The sequence below is a fragment of the Sceloporus occidentalis genome, unplaced genomic scaffold, assembly GCF_023333645.1.
Source record: "Sceloporus occidentalis isolate IW3139 unplaced genomic scaffold, rSceOcc1.0.p SCAF_238, whole genome shotgun sequence".
In the NCBI taxonomy this organism is placed as follows: Eukaryota; Metazoa; Chordata; class Lepidosauria; order Squamata; family Phrynosomatidae; genus Sceloporus; species Sceloporus occidentalis.
The window spans coordinates 270,028-297,353 of NW_028317218.1; the positions used below are offsets into that span (position 1 = coordinate 270,028).

The 27,326-nt window shown below is 44.8% G+C and overlaps 1 protein-coding gene across 1 annotated transcript; it reads left to right on the forward strand.

Moving 5' to 3' along the window:
• On the forward strand, nucleotides 1-27,326 carry LOC149276455 (cyclic AMP-responsive element-binding protein 3-like protein 2). Its single transcript, XM_089503635.1, has 12 exons — nucleotides 1-96; nucleotides 21,796-22,015; nucleotides 22,760-22,935; nucleotides 23,114-23,201; nucleotides 24,126-24,313; nucleotides 24,465-24,611; nucleotides 24,871-24,929; nucleotides 25,115-25,183; nucleotides 25,281-25,380; nucleotides 26,483-26,612; nucleotides 26,720-26,933; nucleotides 27,257-27,326. The coding sequence occupies exons 1-12, from the start codon at nucleotides 1-3 to the stop codon at nucleotides 27,324-27,326; spliced, it is 1,557 nt and encodes a 518-aa protein (XP_089359761.1).

Sequence of the window (27,326 nt, forward strand, 5' to 3'; positions counted from 1 at the left end):
ATGGAGATATTGGATAGCGGGGACCCGGTGATGCAGTGGGACCGTAAACTTAGCGAGCTGTCAGAGGTCCAAGAGAGTGACTCGCTATACAATACGGTGAGCAACGTTCTTTTTCATCATTATCTTCTTATTAATAACATTAAGATTAGGAAATCAAGTATTAACCATATTAACGATATCGTATAACTTTCGAGTTTTACTTTACGGCACGGCGCAAAAGTGTACCCTCCGCCGGCGCACATCTGGGTTCCCAATGGATCACGGTTCTTTATCCAAAAAGTGGAAGTTTACACTAAAATATGAGCCGCTCAACCAGCAGTCACGTTAATATGTAGCGCGAAACATTCGGGAACTTTTTTAGAATTTTTTTTTTGAGATTTTAATGATTTTATATATATATATATATATATATATTATATCATATAATATACATTATATGTATATATTATTTGAATTATCGCCGGGTATATCTTTATATTGATACATATATGTCGGCGGGCCGGCTTTGCGTGCAGCTCCCGTGTTCTTGCGCAGGGGCTGCATATATGACGGGCTTTGCACATCTGGACTGGGCCCCAGCTGTGGGTAGAGACACTCTTTTATTCTAACATTTGTTTGTAAATATATATTTATATATATATATATATTATTTCCTGTTATTTGTAAACGATACAATGTAACAATGTAATGAAGACAATCACAGCTCATCCAAGCCCTCCCTGGGGTGTCCCACGAGCCAACGGACCCGATGAAGGTGCCTGATTTGGGCAGAAACGTCTTCTTTGTTGTGTAACCCAATCCTGCCGCCTCTCATATGAAGTTAAAGGAAGGGGGGGTATTCTGGGGACAGGGTAAGGTCCCCCCCGCTATAAAAATAAAATGCACCCCATGTACCGATGAATAAAACAGATGTACAAATAATTGCACAGAGACGGGCGCTCTGTAAATAGGCTGTAATGAAAAGGTCGACGAGTCCCGGTTGGGTGGAAACGTTGACCTTTTGGGTAAAGTTGCATTGTTTGAAGAGTGATTTACTCCTCCTCTGTTTACAGTTCCAGTTTGGAAGATCCCCTTACTCTGTCCAGGGGGGGCTCTAAGGAGAGGGGGTTCTAGAGTGGCACCGGGTCCATAGCAGCTTCTCTGTCCAACTCCCAGCATGCTCAGCCACAGGTAGCTGTCGCACATAGCGGCAGCCTCTAGCTGTCATAGCGAGACATTCCAAGCTACAGAATTCTCAGCGGAGCATGAACCCGGACACAGGTGTGCGTTTTTGGGTATGTGGAGCGATCACGTATGACACATGTATGTAGACGCGTGTGTTGGCTGCCTTTTGACGTGTTGCAGGCCTCTTTGGCACTGAAGGCAGGAATGGGGGCCACTCACCCAGATGTGATCCAGCTGTGCGTGTTGATTATTAACATGCCGCTGCACGCCCGGTGATGTCGGCAAGCTCGCGCACGTCTGACCGTAACATGTCACTCAGCGAGCCCTACGTGCTTTTGTTGGGCCCCGAAAATATCTGAGGCTAAAAGAATCCGTTTCCTCGTTTCCTGCGTTTGACAGAAATTACCTGTTCTTGAAATTCTTTCGTTTTCTGAGACTCAACTTACCTTTAACCCCAAAATGTCCAATATCTTCCATAAAAGAGATTGTAAGCTTCGCAGGTTCCGGAGTTTACCGAATAAAGCAATTATCTATATGGATTTAACCCTTAAGGCGCCGGCAGACGAAAATCACAATGTTTAGCAACTCCCTTCTTAGGGTACTGGAAGGGTTAAACCAGCCCAGGGGGTTGGCGCTCTATGGAGCTGGATTGTCTTTTCTCTTTTACCCCGGCGGGGTGGGGGGGGCTTTGGTGGTATTTACGCCATTTTTAAAGAGACACCCCAGCCATCATATACACTTTAATGCATGTGAAGGCTGAGAGGTCCCTTTAAATCTACGCGGGGTCCCTCTTGCATGGGGGGATTCTGCAGACTTGCCCCTGTATGCAATTGCCGGACCCCCAGCTATTTTCTATGCAGGGAATGTGTTCCGCCATTGGATATATTTACCACCAATTAGCTCCAGCCCTGGCTTATTGAATATTAAGGGGGTGTTAATGAGAACCCCCCCATGCGCATGCATGGAACTCACTCCCATTGAGTTAATTTGGAGTGTTTTGCAGTCACTGACTGGCTCTTTCAAGCAGCCAATCACTTTTGAGTATCCTTGTGCCACCGAGTGAGAGTGAAACATACATAATTCTCACCATATGAACAGAATCCCGGCCCCCGCTTCTCATCATCCAGTGAAAAAAAAAAAAGGGTTTTGGCGAGATTAGAATTCTAAATTTGGTTCCGGATCTACCCTGCGGTCAAAAACGTATCATTTTGTGCTGTCTGCCTCTGAAACCAAACCGGTAAATTTCAGTTCTATATTTAACAAATATATTTAGCTGGAATACGCTTGAATTCTATGTATTTAAATATAAAAGCGCTTTCTTTGAAAGCTTTGCGTGTTTCCTAATCGCGCAATAAAGTGCAGGCTGCCTTCTGAGAATCTGACAGCGATGCCCTCTTCCAAACAATCCTGTATACAGCATTTTATCAAGTTAATCATAATATCCACTTATAGCTGCCAACTGTCTCGATTTAACTTGCTTGCTTAAGGATTTTGGTAAGTATGACACAAGGCTGATTGTTATTTTACATTAATAAGCCCCTGCAAGACTGTGCAAGACCCCCTGCATGCACAGAACGTGCCCCCCTTAATTGCAATGGGAGGCTTTAAACAGTCAAACCTGCAGCGAACCTCGGACTGAGTAGCGGGCCTTGCTGCAGAAACTTAGGAGAGTTAGCGCTTTATTTTCTTATTTTTGAATGTAAAGAATGCTTATTAAAGTACATCGCATCAACGTTCTTCACTGGGGGGTCTGTATGGGGCAATAGACCGTCCCTTTAAGGCCAGCAGGCAATGTTCTTGCTATATATAATGCTGCACATTATACACAGTAACGTTTTTGTTTCCAGTGCATTTCTGGCTATTATCAGGGCCAGACTGAGGATGATGAGGTGGCCCTGGCACTTTAAGCCCGGCGGTGTAAATGACCGCCGGCTGGATATGCGCGGCCACGTGTTACATTTTTAATGCTCACGCAGCATATCCAGCCGGTGGCCGCACACCACAGCACCCGATCTGCCGCTATATATCAGAGTATGGAAGATGCACTAAACACGTTTGGCCCCTACAGGCATCCATGGTTTTAAAAAAAAAGTTTAGAATTAAATGTTTTCATTTTTTTGGGGCGTTTTTGTTTCTTTTCTGCCAGTATCAGAATTACGCAGCATCTAGAAATTGTATCTATACCGGAGGAGATTGCAGCGTTACCACCGATTGTTGAATACATTATTACAGGACTTGGACCTTTGCCAAGGCAAACATATGATGTATATGGCAGACGGCTGGCTCCTTGTTATGGCTGCGGTTACAATTGTACCCAGACAGCTATTTAATAACCGGCCTTCTATATATTTAAAAGTAACCACATGTTTATATATGTTTTAATATGTTTGGTAAGCATACCTGCCGAGTGTCCCTGTTTAGCTTGGCCCCCAAACCTCTTTTGTGTCCCTTTCCCTCCTCTGATGCTCCTCTTTCCTCCCCTGTTGCCCCTCTTTCCTCTCCTGTTGCCCCTCTTTCCTCTCCTGATGCCCCTCTTTCCTCTTCCTGCTGTCCATCTTTCCTCCCATAATGCCCCTCTTCTCTAGGAGGTCAGAATGTTTGCTGGGTATGAGGGTATCGCAGGGTTCTACCGCCCTAAAAGCCCCGATAATGTGTATAGAAACAGCCGGAAACGGGGGAAATAAAACCCAATATTCTTTTTAATGCCTTAATCAGTTTAATAGATAATGGACATTGTAAAAGGAAATAGAACTGGTTTGTCCCACACAGGCGTTCTGAAGGTCCGTGGTCATTGTCAAATAAAAGTTAGAACGCTTGTGTTTAAAGAGGAACTTGCCACGTCCTTTGTGTTTTCAGTCGCTCGGGGTATATCTGTTCTGAGGCGTATCTATTCTCAGACACTTCCTTTAATAAAAGGTTTACTGTTGCAGGAATCGGTTCAGATAGAATGGTGTCTGCAGACATGGTGCCTCTCTAATCTCAGAAACTTATAATAACAGCCAGCTAAATACATCTCATGGCTGGCGGCTTCGCAGGGGGCAAGGGTGACGGAAAATAGTTCTACCCTCAGGGGCAAGTTCCGGAATAGCTTTAAAATCTATGACGAGGACTGTTTGGATAGTTGTATTAGAAAGTGTCCAAATTTGTGAAGGTTGGAACCTATTCTATACATGGAAAGATACAACAAAAGGCAAGGTCCATAGTGGACTTTGTCAGGTCTACCAAGCTCCAGGTGGACAACCCAACTATATGGCTGACTCCGGAAGTCAACCTGGACTCAAAGTATTTACCATAGTGATCTAGCTGTTGATGTTCCAAGTAGTCTGCTTTATCCGGATCATCTGACGTTCTCGACGTGTCTATGACGTTGCTGCTTGGAACCTAATGGGGAGCTTTGAAGGCCAACATTTGTTTCATATTGGGGATTTCCCGCCTTACCAAACTCGCCCAGTGGTTAAGATGGCTGTAATACTAAGTATGGGGTGGGGTCTCGTGAAGTCTCCTTGCCTCGGGGTCTTTAGTGAAGGCATTCTTTCATCATTGTGTACAGTGTTCTAGAACTCATTCCCAGCATTCCACCGACCACTCTCACCTTATCTGACTTTTCAGCAGACTGGCCAGGGGGGAATCTCCACTTATTTAAATAATCTACTCCTGCTTAACCCGTTCTTGGCCAGATGACCCCTGGTTCTCCAGCGATTACCGTTAATATTTCTTGATCCCTTTATGAGACTTCTTGGGTCCGGAGGTGGCTGACCACGTCTCAGCTCTTGGAGCAGCTCCTCATATATTTAGAATGAGTTAATTTTTCCTTTTTTTTTTAATCGTACGGTCTCCCATGACCGCATCTGGCCTAACAGCACAGGAATCCTTCCATCTGACTCACTGGCTGGGACATCTCATTTTGTTCCCAGGCATCAAGTTCGGCCTCAGCGTCTGCATTCGTTCCCCTAACCATTCACTGGAATGCGTTAAAAATTGCTCCGCAACTTGTTATGGTGAATACCCAGCTGGGTGAGGAATTTGTTTGTATTCCATGCCAATTACTGGTCGAACTGTCAAATCCATGTGACAGCCAAAATAATATTACTATTTTTAAAAAAGGGGAGGGGCAAATCCATTATCCCCCGCCCACTTCTGTATCGGCGCAGGTAGAGTAAAAACTGGCGCATTGATGAATCACAGAATCCTTATTTACACGGAATATCTAGAAATTCTAGACTGTAAATTGTACGCGTAATACATATTAAAGTAGAATAATTGTAGTTATTATTTATTGTTTAATATAGCGCCATCATATTCTGCAGTGTTGTACAATGGGTAATTTATTGATTTACATATATATTATTATGATATATTACAGCAAACGTTCAATGATTGCGTTGGATTTCATTTTGGAAGCCCCCGAGTTACAGTAAGAGGCTTGGAGTGGTTGGAAAAGGCTCAGTTGATATTTCTTAATGTTCCTCTTGTGTGACATCATTCAGTAACAGAATCAAGGGCCACATTGTCAGCAAACAGCGGGGCCTGTGTCTGTGGAGGGGGGGTTCGGGTGGGCACTTGGCCGGAGCGGGCAGCATGATACGAGCGCGTCCAGCAACAAAGGAGCCTTGAGAGCGGAGGGAGGAGAGGGCGTTTAAACCCCATCCAGATGTAAGATGTCATTGTGCATTTGTTTGGAAAGAGCTTTCTGGAGTATCCCAAGCTAGTGGTGGCTTGGCTCACATCTGGAATAGGATGTGTTTATTCCCCCCCCCAACTGTAGAACCCAGGGGACCTGTGTGTTCTAGAGCACAATACACAACGACCCCTGTTTATTACAACAAGGACTTCGCAGTCTCCTTTTAGACTTTACAGGAGTGGAATGGTGGGCTCTCAAAATTAATGAAAATTGCAAGTCATCTATATGTTTGCCCAACAGTATTATGTATATATGTGTATGTAAATATATAATATATATATATATATAAAAAATAATAAAACAATAAATATATATATATATTTAAAAAATAATAATACATATATATATATGTATATTACTAAACTGACATTAATGGGGAGCCGTTTAAACTTGGGATCATCATATAGTTAACCAATACCTTCCTGATAAAAGGATGTAAAGGATACGTCAGCTATCCTAGTATAACAGATAACATGCGCGAACAAGGTGTATTCACCAGCTGAAGGGACCCTGGTCTGCAGTTTGTGTGTCTCGTGTTGTGTGCCGTGTGAGGCCAGAGTCTAAAGCTCAGTACGTGCCCTTTAATTAGAGATACCGGCAGCCGGTGATGTCACCCTAGTAAAAAAAAAATACCAACACCTGAAAAAAATAGACTTTGCTAACAGGCTTTGCAATCCCCCCCCCAGACAGAAACAATGGACTATTCCTTAATATAGAAAACCCATGTATCATAGCCCTAGATTTAGAATGTACCACTGATAGTAGGGATGTGCGACCAAAAACATTACTGTATGTTTCAGGCACAAGAAAACATATTTGAAAGGGATTGATTTCTAATGTCAGTTATAAGCTTTGAAGTTGGCTAATATATCCATGTCTCTACTACAGAAATATGTCGGGGGGGGGGGTATCTCAACCACAAGTGGCGGAAGCCTTTTTATGTTGCACCCCTGAGCATTTAGTAAGAAGATGCAAGATATAGCAGAAACGTGCAACGTTTAATCTGCTCCCCCTTGCCTGTCGTCATAAAGTTCTGGAGAAGTTCTAAGAAATGTGGTTGCACCGGAGTGATATGAGTTGCATTCCCCCTGTTCTTCTAGTGTCCTCTCCTAATTTATTGCCCGGCTCAGTTTGCCCCATACAGGCCCGTTTCTTTCCCTGTAAACTGTCCCGGCCCCTCCTTGGATCTGTCTGTCCCGTCTGGATAATGGTGGGGGGAGCGAGAAGCCGGCCAAACCAAACACAGATGCTGAAAAGTTTTACTGAAGGAAAGGCGGGCGGGGGGGGGGATATTTTCCTGCTAATGGCGGGCAGATGTGGGAAGATTTACCTGGGGAGTGCGGGTCAGGCTGGCACAGTTATTAAAACACTGATTTACCACCGGCTTCTCATGCGTCTCGTGTTGTTTTGACATGTATTTGGTTACTGAAGCCCCGTGACTTTCTTCTGTTTGTTTATTATGATGTCACTAAGCTACCCCGGGGGGGGGGGCTTAAACATTATCAGATGTCATTGCCGTGTACCTACCTAGGTGTCCCAAACGTCAGCAAACCTAAACTGGTCCGGTGAGGTGTCGCTGAGAGTTACACACAATGGGGAATAAGTATAGGGATTTCTGATGCAGTCGGCATGGCAACCAATACATTACCCCCTGTGTTCTTTTCTTCGAGGCCGGGTGTTAAATAGCCCCAAAGTGACGCCTTGTTTCCTGGAATTTTGACCTATTTTACCCCCTGCACTTTCTCAATACAGACTGCTTTAGTTTAGCTGACTAATAGCTTTTTCCTCCCCAGATGATTTTTTTTTTTTAAATTTGCTGTAATTAAGGAAATTCGGTTATTCAGTGAACCGATACAAGATCTGTATATGCAAACGTTCCGTTTACTTGAACAGAGGTTGTTTAATCTCCGCGTTGCTCATTGTGTCACCTGTGACGAAGAATCCTTAAAGGGGCAGCGTCGCCATCACAGCTTTTAGCAGAACTAGAAGCTGAGATCTGTGGCAGAAGGTGGCAGAATTGTTATTATTATCTAATCATCTTTCTGTCCTGAAGTTCTCCCCCTATACATACAAAGGATGGTAGATAAGTGGAACAGCCTCCCAGCAGAGGTGGTAGAGGGTAATACATTGAGGGTATTAAACATGCATGGGAGAACAACGACTGATTAAGGTTTGAGTCTTTACAGCAGGAGAATCGGGCGACCAGACGGGGGCCGGATGGGGCCGATCTGCCGGCAGGTTCTATGTTCCTATTATCCCCGAGCCTTAGATTGTAAGCTCTGTGTTCCTGTCCTTGGGTGTTTGTCTTGTGAATCCCCACCCAGCCCACGTTATTAAATCTATAATTATTCCCAAATTTAGCTCGGTAATAAGTTCTGCACGCAGAGGCGGCGAAGAAAATGAAAGCCGCGCCAGCTGAGCCAACGGAAATAAAAGGAAAAGGAGCCCGCGGGGGATATCTCCAAAGACTATGAGTTTTAACAAGACCAAGAAAATTCCTGAGCGCCGCGGCCCGGGGGCCGGCAGCGCCTTACCTGCCTTTAAAGGTGCCGTTCCATCTACGCTGCGGAATGTAAAGGGACGCTCCAGCCATCATAGGCACCTTCAAGCAAATGACAGCCCCTTACATTCTCATGGTGACCACCCTTGCTTCGGAATCCCCCTCTGTATGCATTTGCCCCTTTCTCCACCCCCCAGCTATTTTATCAGCTCTGTCTTGGCAAATGCACTGGGTGGGGGGTGTAATGAGACCCCTGTAAGCATACATATGAAAGAACTTACAGAGTACCTTTACATATGCATTGATTGTTTAGGGGGCTTCTGGGGCTTTCATAGCTAGATGCAACATTAAGAACACTTACATGAGTAATTTTTTCCGGGAACGCTTAGTCGTCATGTGACACAAAAGCGGGCACTCATAGGCTGTTGCTATACAAGCAGAAAAGAAAACTTTTTCTTTACATATTTGAGAGCTCAACGAATGCAATTTATGGGAACGGAACCTTTAATTCTACGACCGCCTCTCTTTCCAGGGATATTCAGGTTCACAAAGTTTACCTCTCTTTTTTTTTTTTTTCTGAAATATTTTTTTATGACGGGTGCGGGGTTCCAGGAAAGTATTCGGTGGGGCGGTTGGCAGGGTGGTATCAGGCGGGCTTTTGTGCGGCAGAACAGAGGAGGTGTGTTTGGCGGAGGAATGCGGCTTCGCTTTCCTCCGTAAGGAATTTCTCTCCAACCCAAGACCCAGAATCCCCCCCCCCCCAGACAGGACCGCCTGGAAGCCTCAACCAATCTCATCGCAACGTGATACCCTGAAATTACGGTTAAATATAGGGTTAACGCGGATCGGTATTTCATTATAACTGTAACCCTTTAGTAATAAAAGCTCAGAATGTATCAAATCTTGCTTCAATTACCAGGCTTCTCGGAAGTTTGTGTGTTTATATATTTATACTGTATATATGTTAGATTGTATTTATGTTTATAATATGCTTTTATTGTTTATTTAAATATATATATAATTTTTTTTAATTATTTTTTATATTTAGTTATTGGGTCAAACTATGTGTTTTTTGAAGCGTCCTTAAGCGATCAATGAATATGAAAGTACTTAGGGAGAAGTTGCAGCTGCAGAGCTGTGATGTTTTGATGAGTCCAGCAGCCAATCAGTGGCACTTTCAGCGCATGTGCATTATTATTATTATTATTATCCTTTATTTATATAGCGCCAACAGTTTACGCAGCGCTTAATACAATACATAAATTCAAGGGATATGACAGGACAAGAATTGACAGACTAAGACAAACCGATACATTTGGTGGAGAGAGCCCTGCTCGCAAGCTTACAATCTAGAGGGAAATGGGGTGACAAACATAAGGCATAGAGAAAGGGTGAGAGGTAGTGTGGGGGTTGTATCGATGACAAGGAAGTTCTAGCAGCTAAGATGGTGCGGCTTCTCTGAAGAAGTGGGTTTTTAGATGTTTCTTGAATGTTGGGAGGGAGGGAGAAGCTGAAGGTTCCTTGGGAGAAGATTCCAGAGATATGGGGCAGCTCGAGTGAAATCTTGTAGACGGGAAAAGGAAGAGGTGATGAGTGAGGAGGAGAGCCTTAGCCCATGGGAGGAACGTAGGGATCGAGTAGGAGAGTATTTGCTAATGAGGTCAGAAATGTACGGAGGAGCAGTGTTATGGGGGGTATTATTGGGGAGCAGTATTATGGGGGGTATTATTGGGGAGCAGTGTTATGGGGGGTATTATTGGGGAGCAGTGTTATGGGGGGTATTATTGGGGAGCAGTATTATGGGGGGTATTATTGGGGAGCAGTGTTATGGGGGGTATTATTGGGGAGCAGTGTTATGGGGGGTATTATTGGGGAGCAGTGTTATGGGGGTATTATTGGGGAGCAGTATTATGGGGGGTATTATTGGGGAGCAGTATTATGGATGGCCTTATATGTCAGTACCAGGATCTTAAATTTAATTCTAAAGGTAATTGGGAGCCAGTGGAGGGTTTCACAGAGGGGGGAAGCAGAAGAGGAGCGACGTGCAAGGAAGATGAGCCTAGCAGCCGCATTAAGGATAGACTGTAGAGGAGAGAGTCGAGACAGTGGAGTGCCAACCAGAAGAGTGTTGCAGTAGTCAAGACGGGAAATGATAAGGGAATGAACCAGGGTTTTTGTGGATTCTTGGGTGAGGAATGGGCGGATACGAGAGATGTTTTTTAGGTGCAAGCGGCAGGATCTGGCGAGGGACTGAATGTGAGGGATGAAGGAGAGGTTTGAGTCAAGGATGACCCCAAGGCATCAGGCCTGGTTAGTAGGAGAGATAGTCGTGTTGTTAATGGTGATAGAGAATTCAGGTAGTGGAGTGGAGATGGAGGGAGGGAAGATAATGAGTTCAGTTTTAGAAAGATTAAGTTTCAGGTAGTGTTGTGACATCCATGAAGAAATAGCAGACAAGCAATTGGTAATACGGGACAGGAGAGATGGAGAGAGATCAGGAGAAGACAGGTAGATTTGGGTATCATCTGCATATAGGTGATACTGGAGGCCAAATGAGTTGATTAGTTTGCCAAGAGATGAAGTATAAAGAGAGAACAGCAGAGGGCCAAGGACTGAACCTTGGGGGACACCAACCGAAAGTGGAAGGGGCGATGATGTCTTGCCAGAGAAGTTGACAGAGAAGGAACGGTTAGACAGATATGAGGAGATCCAGGAGAGAGCTGTATCTCGAATGCCTATAGAAGCAAGTGAGTGTAGAAGAAGGTGGTGATCAACAGTATCGAAAGCAGCAGAGAGATCCAGTAGAATTAGAATAGAGAAGTGACCTTTAGCTTTGGCAGAGAGCAAGTCATTGGAGACTTTTGTTAGAGCTGTTTCAGTAGAGTGAAGGGGTTTGAAACCAGACTGTAGAGGGTCAAGGAGGGAATTAGAGGAGAGGAAGTTAATGAGGCGGTTGTACACAATCCGTTCAAGCAGCATGGGGGTCTCTTTAGAACACTTGCCAGGGCGGTGTGTATATCACATTTGCTACACAGACAATGGATGGCGGGTGGGCAAAGGCGGCAAATGCATATGGGGGGGGGTCTTCTGAATCCCCCCCCATGATTTTGCAAGGAGGGCAACCATCTAAATGTAAAGAGACCTCTCGGCTATTAAATGCTGCGTATGATAGCTGGAGGGTCCCTGTCACGCGTGGAGTACCTGAGCCGGCTCCGTTCCCCCCTTAGACATTAAAACTCATTAATCCTTCATTCTTCAGAAGATCCTGCATTTCATCATTGGCCCCTTGGACAGTTAAACAGGTCTGGACAGGTAAGGTAACGCTACCCTTTAGGTGCCTGGGGGTGCGCAATGGAATTTACTCAGCAAGACTAATTTGGAATTTCTTGCACCATATTAAGTTAAAAAGCCACAATTTTGGTTCAGAAAGTGTAGTTTTGCTTATTATTATTATCATTATTATTACAATTATTGTCATTATTACTATTATTATTGGTATTATTATTAATATATGCAGCCGCAGTTCAGACTCTCTCCTGGTCACACAGAACACAATCACTTTTGGAAAAGAGACCGTTGTGTAAGCGCACGCCTCTGCGTTGGACTCTGGCTTGGGGGATTGGGGTCACTCTAAACCCTGTCATATTTGGCAGAAAGTCTGCAGAACTGGCGATAAATACTAATTAACCCTTGGAGTAGCGCGTCGGAATTGTAACGAGGACATATCTCTAGCTTTTTTTTTCTTATTAATTAAGAAAAATATCACTAATGAGTCGCGTAGCGCCATCATGTTCAGCAGCGCTGTACACTGGACTGTTGGGACGTTATGAGTGGCGCATCACATAACAGAAGTGTAAGGAGGGCCCTGCTCACAAGAGCTTTCAATCTAGAAGATGGTCTTTTTTGACATGTTAATAGGAATTATTCTGCTTGTTGGTTCTAGGAAGGACCGGGGATTCACAAATGTTTCCGTCTGTATCGTTAGGTGGTTTGAAGGACCCAAGAATACAAATACTGTTCTTTGTTTAAAACGACCAAGGGAATTAATGGGGAACTTTTTCTTTTTTACCCCAGTTGCAGTTTTTGCCCCATCAAATAATGTTTACAGGCAGCTGCATATCAGCCGTTTGTAATGATTCTCGCTCTGTTATCTGACCCCCCCCCCGATTTACTAAACCCCCCCGACTCCTTCTCATACTGCCTGTGGGGGGGCAATAGAATGAAGAAAACGTGGATAAACCTAAAATCACGTGCTGTGTAATACAGTGAAAAGTAAATACAAATGATACTTCCCAAATAGGACCGCAGCAACCCAAAAACGAACACTCAAATTCAGACAAACCAAACCACTTACTGGATCGATTACACTTCTACTGAAGAAACGCGTTTAGAAGGAATCGTTTTTGGATTACTCTACATCCCAAAACTGGTGGACTTTTCAATGTATACCCCTCAAGCACTTTGGGTGCACGGACTAAATGTGAGTGCATTCTTTACTGGTGACATTAATCCTTTACTCGGATATTGCACTAATTTTACGTTTATTTTTTAGAGCCAACGAAGATTATTAAAGATAGTATTGCATTCAACCTAGATGGGTCCGAATCATCTATTTCACTTGTGAGTGCAACACTTTATCCACACAAAAATTGGTTTTAACATTCTACACTATATTGGTTTGTTTTTTTTCCCTTGGTATGTATCTGCGCCCCCTAATTTTTTTGGTTTGAACGATAGAATGACTCAGTCTTAATCACCCAGCCGGACTCTCACTAATGAAAGTCTATGGAGGGACGGACTTCATTAGCATTGCCATAAAGCATCAGCTCAGTGTGGTGTTTGAGTCGGGAAAGTCACCCAAAATATCACATGACTGACAGCAACGGCGGCTCCAGGGCTGCAGATAAAGGGAGTTTATTGGGGCAAAATGAGATAAAACCAGGTTTCTGTCACCGACCCGGACATTACTGTATACAGCGCTGGGGGTTATATTACTGTATACAGCACTGGGGGTTATTACTGTATACAGCGCTGGGGGGTTATATTACTGTATACAGTGCTGGGGGTTATATTACTGTATACAGCGCTGGGGGGGTTATATTACTGTATACAGCGCTGGGGGTTATAATACTGTATACAGCGCTGGGGGGTTATATTACTGTATACAGCGCGGGGGGTTATATTACTGTATACAGCACTGGGGGTTATTACTGTATACAGCGCTGGGGAGTTATATTACTGTATACAGTGCTGGGGGGTTATATTACTGTATACAGCGCTGGGGGTTATATTACTGTATACAGCGCTGGGGGTTATATTACTGTATACAGTGCTGGGGGTTATATTACTGTATACAGCGCTGGGGGTTATATTACTGTATACAGCGCTGGGGGGTTATATTACTGTATACAGCGCTGGGGGTTATATTACTGTATACAGCGCTGGGGGTTATATTACTGTATACAGCGCTGGGGGTTATATTACTGTATACAGCACTGGGGGTTATATTTACTGTATACAGCACTGGGGGTTATATTACTGTATACAGCGCTGGGGGGTTATATTACTGTATACAGCGCTGGGGGGTTATATTACTGTATACAGCACTGGGGTTATATTACTGTATACAGCGCTGGGGGTTATATACTGTATACAGCGCTGGGGGTTATATTACTGTATACTAGCACTGGGGGTTATATTACTGTATACAGCACTGGGTTCTAGGGGACCGCAGACAAACTAATTGCAGAGTTCCCCGAACTTCATAGAACGATGGAGCGAGTGAAAGAGGAATGTGCGGAGAATTGTATTAAATCACTCTTCAGATCAGGGTGTCCGGTAATCCCCCCGCCCCCCCCCCCCCCCCCCCCCCCCGTTGTGCCTAGCAGGTAGCCGGCGGTACAAAGTGCCGTAACTCGTCTACCGAGCCGAGGTCGGAGGTCGTCTATCCTCAGGGCTGGGGCTGGCTGAAGATCTTATCCTTCGGTTGTCCAGGGCACATTAAACGGTGTCCAGGGGATAAGTATGTTTGCCCCCGTGGGGTAGTTAACTCATTCGTATCCCGGGGTGATTGCCTCCATCAATAGCTTTTAAAACCCGTCGTAAAGCCGTTGCCGCCCGTTTTACAGGGCAGATTGTTTAGAAATGTGTGGGGGGGGGGAATAATTTTGCATTAAAATTAGGAATCTAACATTTCTGGATACATTGGTAAGGTTTGCAAAGTCATTTAACGTCTATGTGTAATAAATGTGTAAACTTTTGGGTGTAGAACAAACTATTTCAGATTTTTTTGTGAAAAAGTGTGTTTTTGGAATTAAAATGATTGTTCTTTGAAACTAATTTTCAGTCCTGATGCCGGTTTAGACAGATGATCGCTATTAATGTACGGAGTGCGGGGAGGGAAGTTTATTTCAAAGCAGAAGCCAGAATCTAACCTTAGAGGCTCAGATGGAATGGAAGGAAGTTTTACTTTACAGAGAGTGCGGTAGATAAGTGGGAACAGCCTCCCAGCAGAGGTGGTAGAGGGTAATACAGTGAGGGTATTAAACATGCATGGTATAGACATACGACTCCTGAATCTAAGACGAGACCAACGACCGATTAAGGTTTGAATCTTTACAGCAGGAGAACCGAATCTGCCCTCTAGGTTTCTATGGGGTCTCCGAGACGGAACGCTGTATTTACAGCTGATTGTAAATAATGAAATCAGCCCCCGTGGAGGTTTTGTGCCGTGATATAGTTTAGCTACGTCACGCCGTCCCTTTAAAGTTCTCTCCTGTGGTCGGGAAAGATTTTTGTCTAAACTACCGTTTTTTATTATTATTATTTTTTTTACGTGGCTTATTTAAAGAGGGTTTAAGAGGAAAGATATCATCGCTCCGTTTAAAAGTCGCACCCCCAGCCGAGGTTCTCAGCGAAGCGCTTTCTCATCTGCTCGGGGAGGAGTTCTTCTCGTGATGGGAACCAGATGTCGTGCCGAGACCCAAAGCCTCACTCTTCCATGCGCAGGAGGAATCCTCGCCCCCCCCCCCCACCCCCATCCGATTCTGCAGACCTTCCTCCCAGACCCCCAGACTTCAAGCTTTTTTAGTTTAGGATCCACCAACCCTGTGGATTCCGGTCGGGATGGAATCGTTAGCGGGGAGGGCGCGTGACGTCCGCTCCGGTTGGGCGTTGGTTAACCTGCTTGACATGAGTTTGATCTGATAAGATTCTGCTCCAGGAAGTGCAACGGCATCAGAGCTTTAACCCTTTAACGATGGACGTCAGAGATTAAACAATCTTCGTACATCACGGGACAAACACAGAACCTGCCGGCAGATCGGCCCCATCCGGCCCCCGTCTAGTCGCCCGTTTCTCCTGCTGTAAAGACTCGAACCTTAATCAGTCGTTGGTCTCGCTTTAGATTCAGGAGCCATATGTCTATCCCATGCATGTTTAAAGCCCCTTTCTGTATTACCCTCTACCACCTCTACTTGGAAGCTGTTCCACTTATCTACCACCCTCTCAGTAAAGTAAAACATTCCTACATTACTCTAAGAAAAGTTACGTTATATACATAGATTCTTAGGGCAGAGGCAGTTGCTGTTTCAGGACTCATTGTGACTTCTTAGCCTCATAACCCCTTAACAAGCTCAAGTAATAGCTGCCTTGCAGGACAAGTTCTTTTACCGCTGGCTTTTTCTTTCCCGGATTCCAATATTCTGCGCCGGCCGGAAGTTTACAAACCGGCATCGGTACGACGCGAGGAGCCGAGGGCACCATGACCCGGTGGGACGGCTGTCTCCACATCGGCTAGAATATCATCCATAGAACAGCCGTCCGGCAGGGATGTGCATCTAGCGAAGGGACTGTTTGGAACTATGATATTAATAAGTATGTTTTGATCATGCCATTGGCACCTAAAAGGTTAAAACCATGGCAATCCAGGGGGCCCCTGTGAGTTTTCTGATCATCAGGTAGCCCCCCAGGCTACAGAAGGGAGGACAGACCCCCCCCCAAAGTGCTTGTGCTTTATTATTTGATATTATTATTGCTTTTCACTTTAAAATAATAACAAAAAGGGCAACAAAGTAACTATAGAAAAACAGAAATTGTTGCCGAGTTACGGCCGGGTTATAAAGGAATTGTAAACGCTGTTCGGTAACGTCGGGAAAGTTGGTTGGTTTGTGGTTGCCGCGGGCTGCGGACGTGTCCCGACGTTATCCAGACAAACGCGGCGAGAGATGGAAATGCGAATCCAGGTGTTAGCTGGCAGGACACAAAGCCTTCCATTATCCGGGGCAGAATTCCAGCGGGCAGCCAGCAGCCGAGCGGAATTCCGACACACAGAGACAGCGACTGGGGAGGGGGGGGCAGTCAGTGACCCTGGGTCTATCCGTTCTGGGGGCAGGGGGTGCACTGCACACAGAGAGATGAGGGGGCTCACTGAACAGAGGGGAGGTTGGGGGGCACTGCACTAAACGGGTGTGCAATGCATAGAGAGAAGGGATGCACAGAGACCATTGCGAACTGCACAGAAGGAGAGGGTTAACTGCAAATTGGGAGGGGGTGCACTGCACAAATGTAGGGGGCACTGTGTAGAGAAAGGAGTGCACTGTAATACGGGGTGCAGTGCATAGAGAGAAGGGGGTGCAACGCACAGAGACTGGGAGGGGGCTCACTGCAATGAGGAGAGGGGTGCACTGCATAGTGAGGAGGGGGTGTACTGCACAGATAGGAGGGGGTACACTGCACTGAGGGGGGAGAGTGCGCTGTACAGAAGGGGGAAGGACGCACAGCACTCAGAGCCCCGGGGCTCCCTGTGGTCCATGGCCAGAAAGGTCCACACCATGCGCAGACATCAGGCAGTCCAGGGCCTGATGAGGGCCACATGAGACTCGTCAGCTGGGCTCGCAGTGAGGGTCTCTGTCTCCAGTTATGTTGGAAGCAGCAGTAAAACCGGCCTTTATTAAACCCAATTACTTCACAAGCCGCCGCTAGGAGCTGGGGGTCCGGGTGATGCAACTTTCTCTGACTAAGTGCAACCAGCTTGGTGCGTCTAGTGGTTTCAGTCCAACATCTGGTGCAGCTGCTCCCTCCTCCTCCGCCAGCAGCAAGATGGAAAAGACATCTCCCCCCCCCCCATCACTGCCCTCAAAGCTACCCCCCCCCCCAGTGCCTTTTCTGCCCCAGAGTGCAGTTATACATTTATTTGAATTACCACTAAAAACGCCATCCGGTTTTGTTTTGTTTTTTATCCAGACAAACCGATATTGACGCTTAATAATAATCCGCAAATAATGCTTTTGGATGACATCACCAAGCAGAAAAATATGCAAATTATTATGTATCCATTACAGTGATTAATTTGCATGCGGTGTCTGCGGGAAAGAGTCGTTCAATTTAAAATCCGCTGCTTGTTAATCCATACGGTGTTCCTGTCCTACTTTCTTCTATTTAGTTACATTACCGTTCAAAAGTTTGGGGTCACTTAGAAATTCTCGCGATGGATCAAAAACCCAGCGCAGACGGGGTTAATGTCATAAATGACTATTCTAGCTGAAAAGGCTGATTTTTTAATGGAATCGCTTCATAGGCGAACAGAGGCCCTTTATCACTCCCATCACTCCTGTGTTCCAATGGCCCTTTATCACTCCCATCACTCCTGTGCTCCAATGGCCCTTTATCACTCCCATCACTCCTGTGTCCCAATGGCCCTTTATCACTCCCATCACTCCTGTGTTCCAATGGCCCTTTATCACTCCCATCACTCCTGTGTTCTGATGGCTCTTTATCACTCCCATCACTCCTGTGTCCCAATGGCCCTTTATCACTCCCATCACTCCTGTGTCCCAATGGCCCTTTATCACTCCCATCACTCCTGTGTTCCAATGGCCCTTTATCACTCCCATCACTCCTGTGTTCCAATGGCCCTTTATCACTCCCATCACTCCTGTGTCCCAATGGCCCTTTATCACTCCCATCACTCCTGTGTCCCAATGGCCCTTTATCACCCCCATCACTCCTGTGTCCCAATGGCCCTTTATCACTCCCATCACTCCTGTGTTCCAATGGCCCTTTATCACTCCCATCACTCCTGTGTTCTGATGGCTCTTTATCACTCCCATCACTCCTGTGTCCCAATGGCCCTTTATCACTCCCATCACTCCTGTGTTCCAATGGCCCTTTATCACTCCCATCACTCCTGGGTTCCAATGGCCCTTTATCACTCCCATCACTCCTGTGCTCCAATGGCCCTTTATCACTCCCATCACTCCTGTGTCCCAATGGCCCTTTATCACTCCCATCACTCCTGTGTTCCAATGGCCCTTTATCACTCCCATCACTCCTGTGATCCAATGGCACATTCTGTTCACTGATCCAAGTTTAAGTTTAAAAGGCTTATAAATGTTACAGCCAGAAATTTCCTGGTTTTCCATGAAAACAGCTCAGTGACCCCAAACTTTTGAACAGTAGCGAATTTATATTTATTTGCACAGCATTAACGCGCAGATATTTCCCGTTGAAGTTCGTCCACACCAGATTTTTTAAGGGAAAAAAAATAAAATTCTGACTCAATCAATGAGTCATGGAAAAAAGATCAGGTTTCAGGCTTCATGCGTTCGTTCGTCTGGATGGTAACCGTCTGGATTTATTGCTCAGTGTTTGAAAGCGGCCTCTCGACCCTTCAAGTGCGTGGAAGGTATGCCATGTATTTCATACCCCTACGGTCCTCAAAGGGTTACTACGCTGCAAAGCTTGACCACCCTAAATGTGTTAAACAGGAGATTAAATCCCTTTAAACAAAAATATAAATTCGTGCTGTTTTTCTTAAATATATAAATACAATAATTTGTGTGGTTTAATATTTTTTATTTAATTTCTGTCAAAAGAAGAAGAAAAAAATAAGGTATAAAACTCTGTTTATTTCAGGTTGTATCTTGCGGTTTGCTTTAAAATATAGTATTTTTTACTTTTTTAATCTGCAACGTAAAAAAAAGGATTTAAGTATATACATAAAATATAGTATTTTTTAAAATAATTTATTTTATTAAAATATATAATTAAAATAGTTTTTTTTTCTTCTAATTTTCAATCTACCTCTAAAAAAATTAAATATTTATTTTATTGAAATATATAAAAACTCTGAATTATTTTTCTTTGGGACAGAGTTCTTTATAAGAATGTATCGGAACTTTCTATTCATTTGAGTTCCGTTTGTAAGGATGTTATTTTTTTTTCCCTTTGTTTCTTTCTTATACAAAGGATTAAGGGTTCCCGTAAATATTAGCTCAGTTAGTCCAGCACTGTATATTATTTGGGGCTGTTATATGGGGGGGGGGGGTATTTGCAGGCCACACAGGAACGGCGGAGGCAGATTTCACACGGACACGTGTGTTCGGTTCACACGAAGTTCACTCTTCTAAATGCAATTGTACACAGAGCTGTGTTTGGATCTGGGAGGGCGAGATGTTGGTCCCCTGGGGGGGGGTGACAAAAGTGTTGTTTACGCTGAGGGTAGGGCTGTTTGGGGACATCCTGTTAACCCTTTAAATGCCAGAGAGTTACTACCTCCAGTCGGAGAGGTCTAAGCCATAGGGTGTCCTCTCTTGAAAGAGGTCTATAGTCCCCCCCCAGGTGTCTATTTACTGTCCCTGCGTCTTCTCAAATTAAATTATTCAGTAGCGTCGTCACGAAGGTTAACAGGTTATTATTATTTATTGTGTTATATAGCGCCATCATATTCCATAGCGCTGTACAATAGGCAAGCGGTGTGTGACGTACAATTACGGCATATGTTAATGTTTGGTTCACTAATGGCAGCAGCCAAATGGTTCTTATAGTTTTCTTTATTAAAACTCTGACATCTCAACAGATAATCTGAATTAAGTCTACAATCATGCGGGGACACTTTCCAAGCCCCAGGAATTTCCAGACAGGACCACCTTATACTGCCTTTGCTAATATTCACCTGTATTCAAGCAGGTATTCCAGCTGTGATGCAGCATGGAGACTGTGTGACACCTGAGAATCTGCCCATTCACCAAGAGACTGAGGGTAAAAAACCCTGAGAATCTACCCAATTACCCTAAAACTGGGATGACAACTCTGAGAATCTGCCCATTCACCCTGAGATTGGGGTAAGATTCCCGAGGCCCAGGGGCAGAACTTGGGTCTTTGCTGGGATTGAGTTTTGGGGATATATTGGGTCCCGTGACCCAACCGGAGGTCCATGATGTGGTCATCAAGAGTTTTTTAAAGCCCTTCATGAAAAGCACATACACTTAATTGTATTATGGAATAATAATAATAATAATAATAATAATAATAATAATAATAATATCTACCCCCCCATTACGGGTTCTGATTGGTTCCTAGTCCTCAACCTATAAAGTTGGGCAAAAGTGTATCAGATGGATCCGTTTGGGTTACTTTGTAATACCCAAAGACTTAATCTCCTGGTGAAATATGCGATCGGCCCAATATTAATTAAATGATAATCCTTCTGCAATTACATTTTCATTAAAATATCAGCCATATTTTTAATTTTGGACACAATTTGGAATATGTCATCCTCTGCTGCATATTAAGTGACGGATACATTGTATGCAGGCGTTTAGTCTTTTTGGGGTGTGCCATGGAACGGAAAATAGGTCAGATCACTTAGGCGGCACCCCAAAATTTGCATTATATGTGACACCGGTTTAAACAATATCGAATCAGCCGAAACTTTGTTTTTTTGGGTCTGTTTTTGTGAAAATGGAAAGAAAGTGGTATCTTTATGTTTGGTTAGAAGGACCAGATGGCTGATGTAATGCATGTAGAGAATGTTTTTATATATGATGTATACAGAGTTCCTGGTTGGAAGAACCATCTGGTGACTGTACTGAAGGGGTTAACCAGACATATCAGGGGGGGAGCAATTGGATGTCAGTAGACAGACAAATTCCTGTTTACCCTTTCTCTGGTGTAGTTGTGATACCTAGGGGTCTTAGGTCAAGAACACACTGACCCCTTCTGGGCTGCCCCACCGAGGTGCTAGTGACGTTTTTTATTGTTTGTATTTTTTTCAAGAGTTTGTACAGAATTAAGTAAAAAAGACAGATCTGTCATCTCTATCTTTTTTCAAAACGTGTTTTATGCTGCTATGGCAACAGTCTCCTTTGGCTGCTGGCTAAGGCTGTTTTTGACACAGGGAAAAAGCAAACAGGCAAAATCTGACGTGGTTAAAGGTTCAAGTACTCAATAGAAGCCTAACGTTTGCTAAGTTATTCATTATTTAAAAAACTAATAAAAATATTAATAAAACTAATATTTGGCCTATAAAAGGTTGTGTTTTTTATTTTTATGTCTCAGAATGGAATCCTTAAAACACTTTGAGGACCAGTATAAACCATTACATGAACCCTGTACCCGTTCTCTTATCGTTGTCATCCTAATGCCCGTCTTCTCCTTGCCTGTTCTCCAGCCTTTCTCGGAGCTCATTGATGACTCGGCCCTCCTGGATGTTCTCGGCCAGCTCATGGGAGATCCATTCCTCACCGAAAAGTATGAGATGATGGAGGTCGAGATGAATCCAAGCTCCCCATCGCCCATGATCAAGGTGGAGCACAGCTACTCGTTGTGTGGGGACTCTCGCCCTCAGTCGCCTTTCACCCATGGCTCCTCGGACGAGAACTTCAGCGATGGTAAGAGGAGAAGCCAAAACGATATATAATATGCGTGGAGAAACAAAGTAACGAGATCATCCCCAGAGTCACTCCGTGGTCCGAAGACAATCAGAGTATAATATTTTTTAATATTTGTAATATTTAATATAATATTTTTTACATTTTACGATCTGTTTTAAAATAGTTTTTATTTAGATAAGGCTGGGGGGGGGCAGGGGTAAGCGTGTAGGAGAGAGAGAAGTGAGCTTCTTAGCACACTATCAAAACTTCCTATAACCTGTGGGTTTTTTTTGGGGGGGGGGTTTCTTCTCTCTCTCCTACACGCTTACCCCTGCTCCCCCCCTAGCCTTATCTGTGCAGTATATGCCACTATTTACTATTTAGGACCCTCTTAGTTTTTTGTCTGCAAATTCTCTACCGTGTAGTTTTAACCCCTGTTTTAACCCCTGTATCAGAACATGTACTGGTCAGTTTTAAACTGTGTTTTTCACTTGCTTGGTCAGAAATGCTTCTGAGTTGATAAAGGGAGGACTCCCGAAAGCTCGTCTATTATTTTAAATACTGTTAGTCCAATAAAAAAGGTATTACAAGATTCTGCAACATTCTGTTTTTTTGCATTCTTATACACTGGACTCATACGGCTACCCCAAACTACAGTAATGCAGTATAGATACATTGTTGCCAGCTAAACCTATTTAAGTAAATCATTGCCCCCTGGTGGCAGAGTTTTGTATCACACACTGAACCCAATTCTCTGTTTAGCTGATTTGACTGGTGAGGATTGGTGTCTTACTGGAGATCTCGCCTCGACCAAAATCAAGATGGAAGGGACCCTTGAGGGGAGCTCAGGCCTTACTCCGTCTGTGACTTTGACGACCGGCGCTGTAGCGGTGGCCCCAGAGGTGGACATCCAAACCGAGATTTCATTTTGCGAGGAGGTAAGGCATGGCAAGACCATAAACCCCTTTTTCGATCTATGTATCCACTAGCGGTTCGATCGCAAAATATGGATCAAAATAATTTAAAATTACTTTTATTGATATATATATACACTTTTTCCAGCTCTGTATTCTGCGTTATTTAACCATTTCTAACCCCCGGCCTGTTCATTTTCAGGCCAAGGAACTGAATCCCAAGGTTCTGCCTCAGATCAAACTGGAACCACACGAGGTTGACCAATTCCTCAACTTGTGCCCAAAAGAAGGTGCGTTTCTCTTTCGAACTGCTCAGCCTCTTAGACAAAACATCATAAAACCGCATGGAAAATGTTAAGTGTCTTTTTTCACATTGCTATAGCAACAGCCTATCGCCGCCTGCTTTTGCGTCACATGACAGTAACGCATTCCCAGATGAGTGATGAATGAGGCGGAATTTTCCGTCATTAAATATTTATTTCTGGGAAGGTTTTTTAGTTCCAAAGCTGGATTCAGCAGAGTAGGTGGAACAGCGCCTTTGTTTTACGTTTAAAGGGTTAATACTTACAGGATAAGGATCAGGTACAAAGGAAAAGGTGGATAAAGTAGGGTGCAATTAACTAATTGGTTCAAAGCCTCTTTACTTATCCACATTCTCCTAAAGGTCAGGCTAGCTTTTACAGGAGAAACTTTTAAATGCGGCAATTAAATGAAATTACATCATACAGAAAACATAAAAATATATATATATTGTGTCGTTCATTCTTTAACCGTTTCAGTGCATTTGTATAAAGTAGTCCAGTATTTTAGGGAAATATCTATTGAAATTGCCCTCGTTCGGGTCTTTATTTATTTTAATAATTTCTGCATGCGAGGAGCCATTTTGTTTTTTTAAGAACCGCCCCCTGCTCTGTCTTCCAAAGTCACTACAGTTGGGTGCTGCTTGATGGGATCTTTTGTTTAGAGACATTAAAGGATAATTTATAGTTAATAAGAAATATTTTTGCTCATTTTCTGAAAGCAACAATTCTATAAATCAGCGCTAAATAAACTAAATATCGATAATATATGTTTAATGATCAGGAATCAAAATCCTAAACATTAATGCAATAGGAAGGTTGTTCCCCCGCGACAAGTAATGGCGGAGGGGAGTTTCATTGTCTTTTTGTTGTTGGGTGCCATTTTGTAAGCTTTTTTGCCCTTTATACCCCTAGCTGCCTCTGCCGATTCTCTGCAACTGCCTCCGACCCCACCGAGCAGCCATGGCAGCGACTCCGAGGGATGCCAGAGCCCCAGCCGGTCTCTTCCTCCGTCCAGCCCGGTGCAGTCTCAGTCTTGTGGCAAAGTGGTGGCTCGTAGCCCGTCGGTGCTGTCTAACTCGCCCCTGCTGACCGCGCCGCACGTAAGTCTCGCGTATGTCGCAGGCTTGTCCCTGTGCGTCCCGCGCATGTAAATTAACCCCGTGGGGAACCGGGGTGTTCTTTTAAATCACCCAGATATCATCGCTTTGGATTATCGCGGCTCTTACATGTTTTTACCTCCTCTGGCTACAGAAGCTGCAGGGCACCGGCCCTCTCATGCTAACCGAGGAGGAGAAAAGGACTCTGGTAGCAGAAGGATACCCCATCCCCACAAAACTGCCCCTAACCAAAGCCGAGGAGAAGGCACTGAAGAAAATCAGACGGAAGATTAAGAATAAGGTGAGGAGCCTCAAGCGTAAAAGTCAAGTCTTGCAACATTTTTCATACGTCCTTCCCGTCGTGGCCAGACTACAACTCCCAGCATCCAAGGCCAGCAGCACCTGGTTAAGGGAGTTAAAATCCGGTAAAGGCTGGAGGACGGAAAAGTCACCTAATTCCTTAAGCGTGCGACATCTGGTAATAAAAGCGTGGCCTGCAGGGCCGTATTCATTTCGGGGTCGATCCTCAGATTATTTATCTTTTGTGTTTATTTTTGCAGATTTCTGCCCAAGAAAGCCGTAGGAAGAAAAAAGAATACATGGACAGCCTGGAGAAAAGGTAATGGCTCCTTCCTATCGTACGTTCCTGTTCTCGGGGATCTCCCCGTCTAGTGATCTCTCTCCCCTGTTGTTAAGTTGCTGCTTGTTGCTGATTGGTTCAGGTATTTTTTGGTACTGCTCATTGGCTGTACAAAGTCACTCGCGCCCTCTTTTTTTTCTCTGACCCTCTTCTTCCTCCCGCAGGGTTGAGAACTGCTCATCAGAAAACAGCGAGCTGCGTAAGAAGGTGGAGGTCTTGGAGACCACGAACAGGTGAGACATCCCCCGGTGACGTTAGCTGACCAAAGATGGCCGCTCAGATCCCGCGCTCATCCTCTCTCTCTCTCTCTCTCTCTTTGTTCCTCCCCAGGACCCTCTTGCAGCAGCTGCAACGTCTCCAGGCCATGGTGGCCGGGAAGGTATCCCGTTCTTGCAAGGCGGCGAGCACTCAAACCGGAACCTGCCTCATGGTGAGTTACATCACCCAAACGTCCTGCGATATCCTTCAGCCTCAAAGCGTCTCCCTTTTCTTTTTAAACTTCAGAAGAAGCAATTTATCCGGAGTTATTAGTCCATTTTCTTATTGATCTTGGCCGGTGTCAGACTTACCGGTCTGTAACGCTCCACCGGTCTGACAATCTAATGCACCAATGGAGTTCCATTTTTTTGTAAATGTTCATTATTTAGACAATGAGAACGATGTTATTGCACCCCAAAAAATAGATTTTTAACTTTTCCTTTAATTTCTTTAATTTTTTTTTTATTTATTTTTTTGCTCGTTCTTCATGAGCCGAGTTAATAGATTAAGTCACTCCTACATTGACTAATCCCCCCGGTCTCTCGAAGCTACTGGACGTTTAAATCTTTTTAGTCCGCCCGACGCTCTTGTTGGTTCTAATAATGAAACTGATCGGCTATCACAAGACGCTGAGCTTACCTTCTCGTTTACGCCTTAAATACGGGTCTCGTGTTTCTCCGCTTGTTACTTGAGAGCTGATGGCTGCCTACAGAGGTTGAGAGACTAGAAAGATCTTATTCCTGCCAGCCACGTAAAGTTATTTAGGTCACCCTGTTATAAAATGGCGAGCTATGTGGATACCGCCCCCCCCCCCGGGTTATTGAAGTACAAAGTATGGACCTTCGCTCTTGCTGACGCTGACTCCCGATAGGTCTTGCTGACTCATGATAGGTCTCTCTGACTCCCGATAGGTCTTGCTGACTCCCGATAGGTCTCTCTGACTCCCGATAGGTCTCTCTGACTCCTGATATGTCTCGCTGACTCCCGATAGGTCTTGCTGACTCCCGATATGTCTCGCTGACTCCCGATAGGTCTCTCTGACTCCTGATATGTCTCGCTGACTCCCGATAGGTCTCTCTGACTCCCGATAGGTCTCTCTGACTCCTGATATGTCTCGCTGACTCCCGATAGGTCTCGCTGACTCCCGATAGGTCTCTCTGACTCCTGATGTGTCTCGCTGACTCCCGATAGGTCTCTCTGACTCCTGATATGTCTCGCTGACTCTCAATAGGTCTCGCTGACTCCCGATGTGTCTCTCTGTCTCCCCCGTCCAGGTGGTGGTGCTGTGTTTTGCCATCATTTTTGGAAGCTTCACCCAGAACTTTGACCCATACCCATCAGCCACCAAAACGGTGCGAGAGCCCAGTCGGCAGTCGGCACAGGAGTCGTACGCAGCCTCCATCGGTAAGGTTCGGCGGGTGAAAGCGGTGTCCGATATCCATCATGTCACAGAGGGGGTCCCGTCAGCGGCGGAGCGTGTCGGTTTCTTACTCTGTCCTTTTATTTCCCAGTGCGCTCCCGCAATCTCCTGATCTTTGAGGAGCACCGGGGTCTGGAGGAGCTTCACACCTCGTCCGTGGCTCTGGACACGCAAGACGCATGGGAGAGGCGCATGGAGAGCATATCTCAGCACAGAGCGGCGGTGCTGGAGGAGTATAACCTCGCGCAGGAGAAGTCTCATACAACGTCCAATGACAGCAGCCGAGAAGGAGCAGTCATGTACAGGTGAGCAGTCCTGTATAAATCTCCTGCGATGCCCTAGATCTTACCCCACGGCACAACCACCAATCTGATAGGTAGACAAGCTGTGACCAGTGGCAGTCTGTGGCAGAGCCAGCATTATCTAATCAGTCCCAAAGTTCTCTCCCTTCTTCTCCCCTAAACCAGCAACTGAACAGCAGAGAGATAACTTAATGGGAAGGAATAATCCGAGACGCAGAATGTTCTAAAGTGTATTGAGACAATGTAGCATGTTGGGGGGGGGCAGATTAAACTGGTAAAGGGGGCTTCCCTTACTTATCACCCTCTTTGTCTCTTTTTTTTGCCAGGATCAGTTCCGAGTTGAATGAACCGACGAAAGTCATAGAACTGGACAGAAGAGTTAACGCCACTTCCTAA

What these genes read in the sequence shown, in the direction of transcription:
- LOC149276455 (XM_089503635.1), top strand. Translation starts at nt 1, where the DNA reads ATGGAGATATTGGATAGCGGGGACCCGGTGATGCAGTGGGACCGTAAA. An exon ending in AGATTTCATTTTGCGAGGAG is followed by an intron (nt 22,936 to 23,113) that starts GTAAGGCATGGC and finishes GTTCATTTTCAG; the next exon opens with GCCAAGGAACTGAATCCCAA. An exon ending in GTCGTACGCAGCCTCCATCG is followed by an intron (nt 26,613 to 26,719) that starts GTAAGGTTCGGC and finishes TTTATTTCCCAG; the next exon opens with TGCGCTCCCGCAATCTCCTG.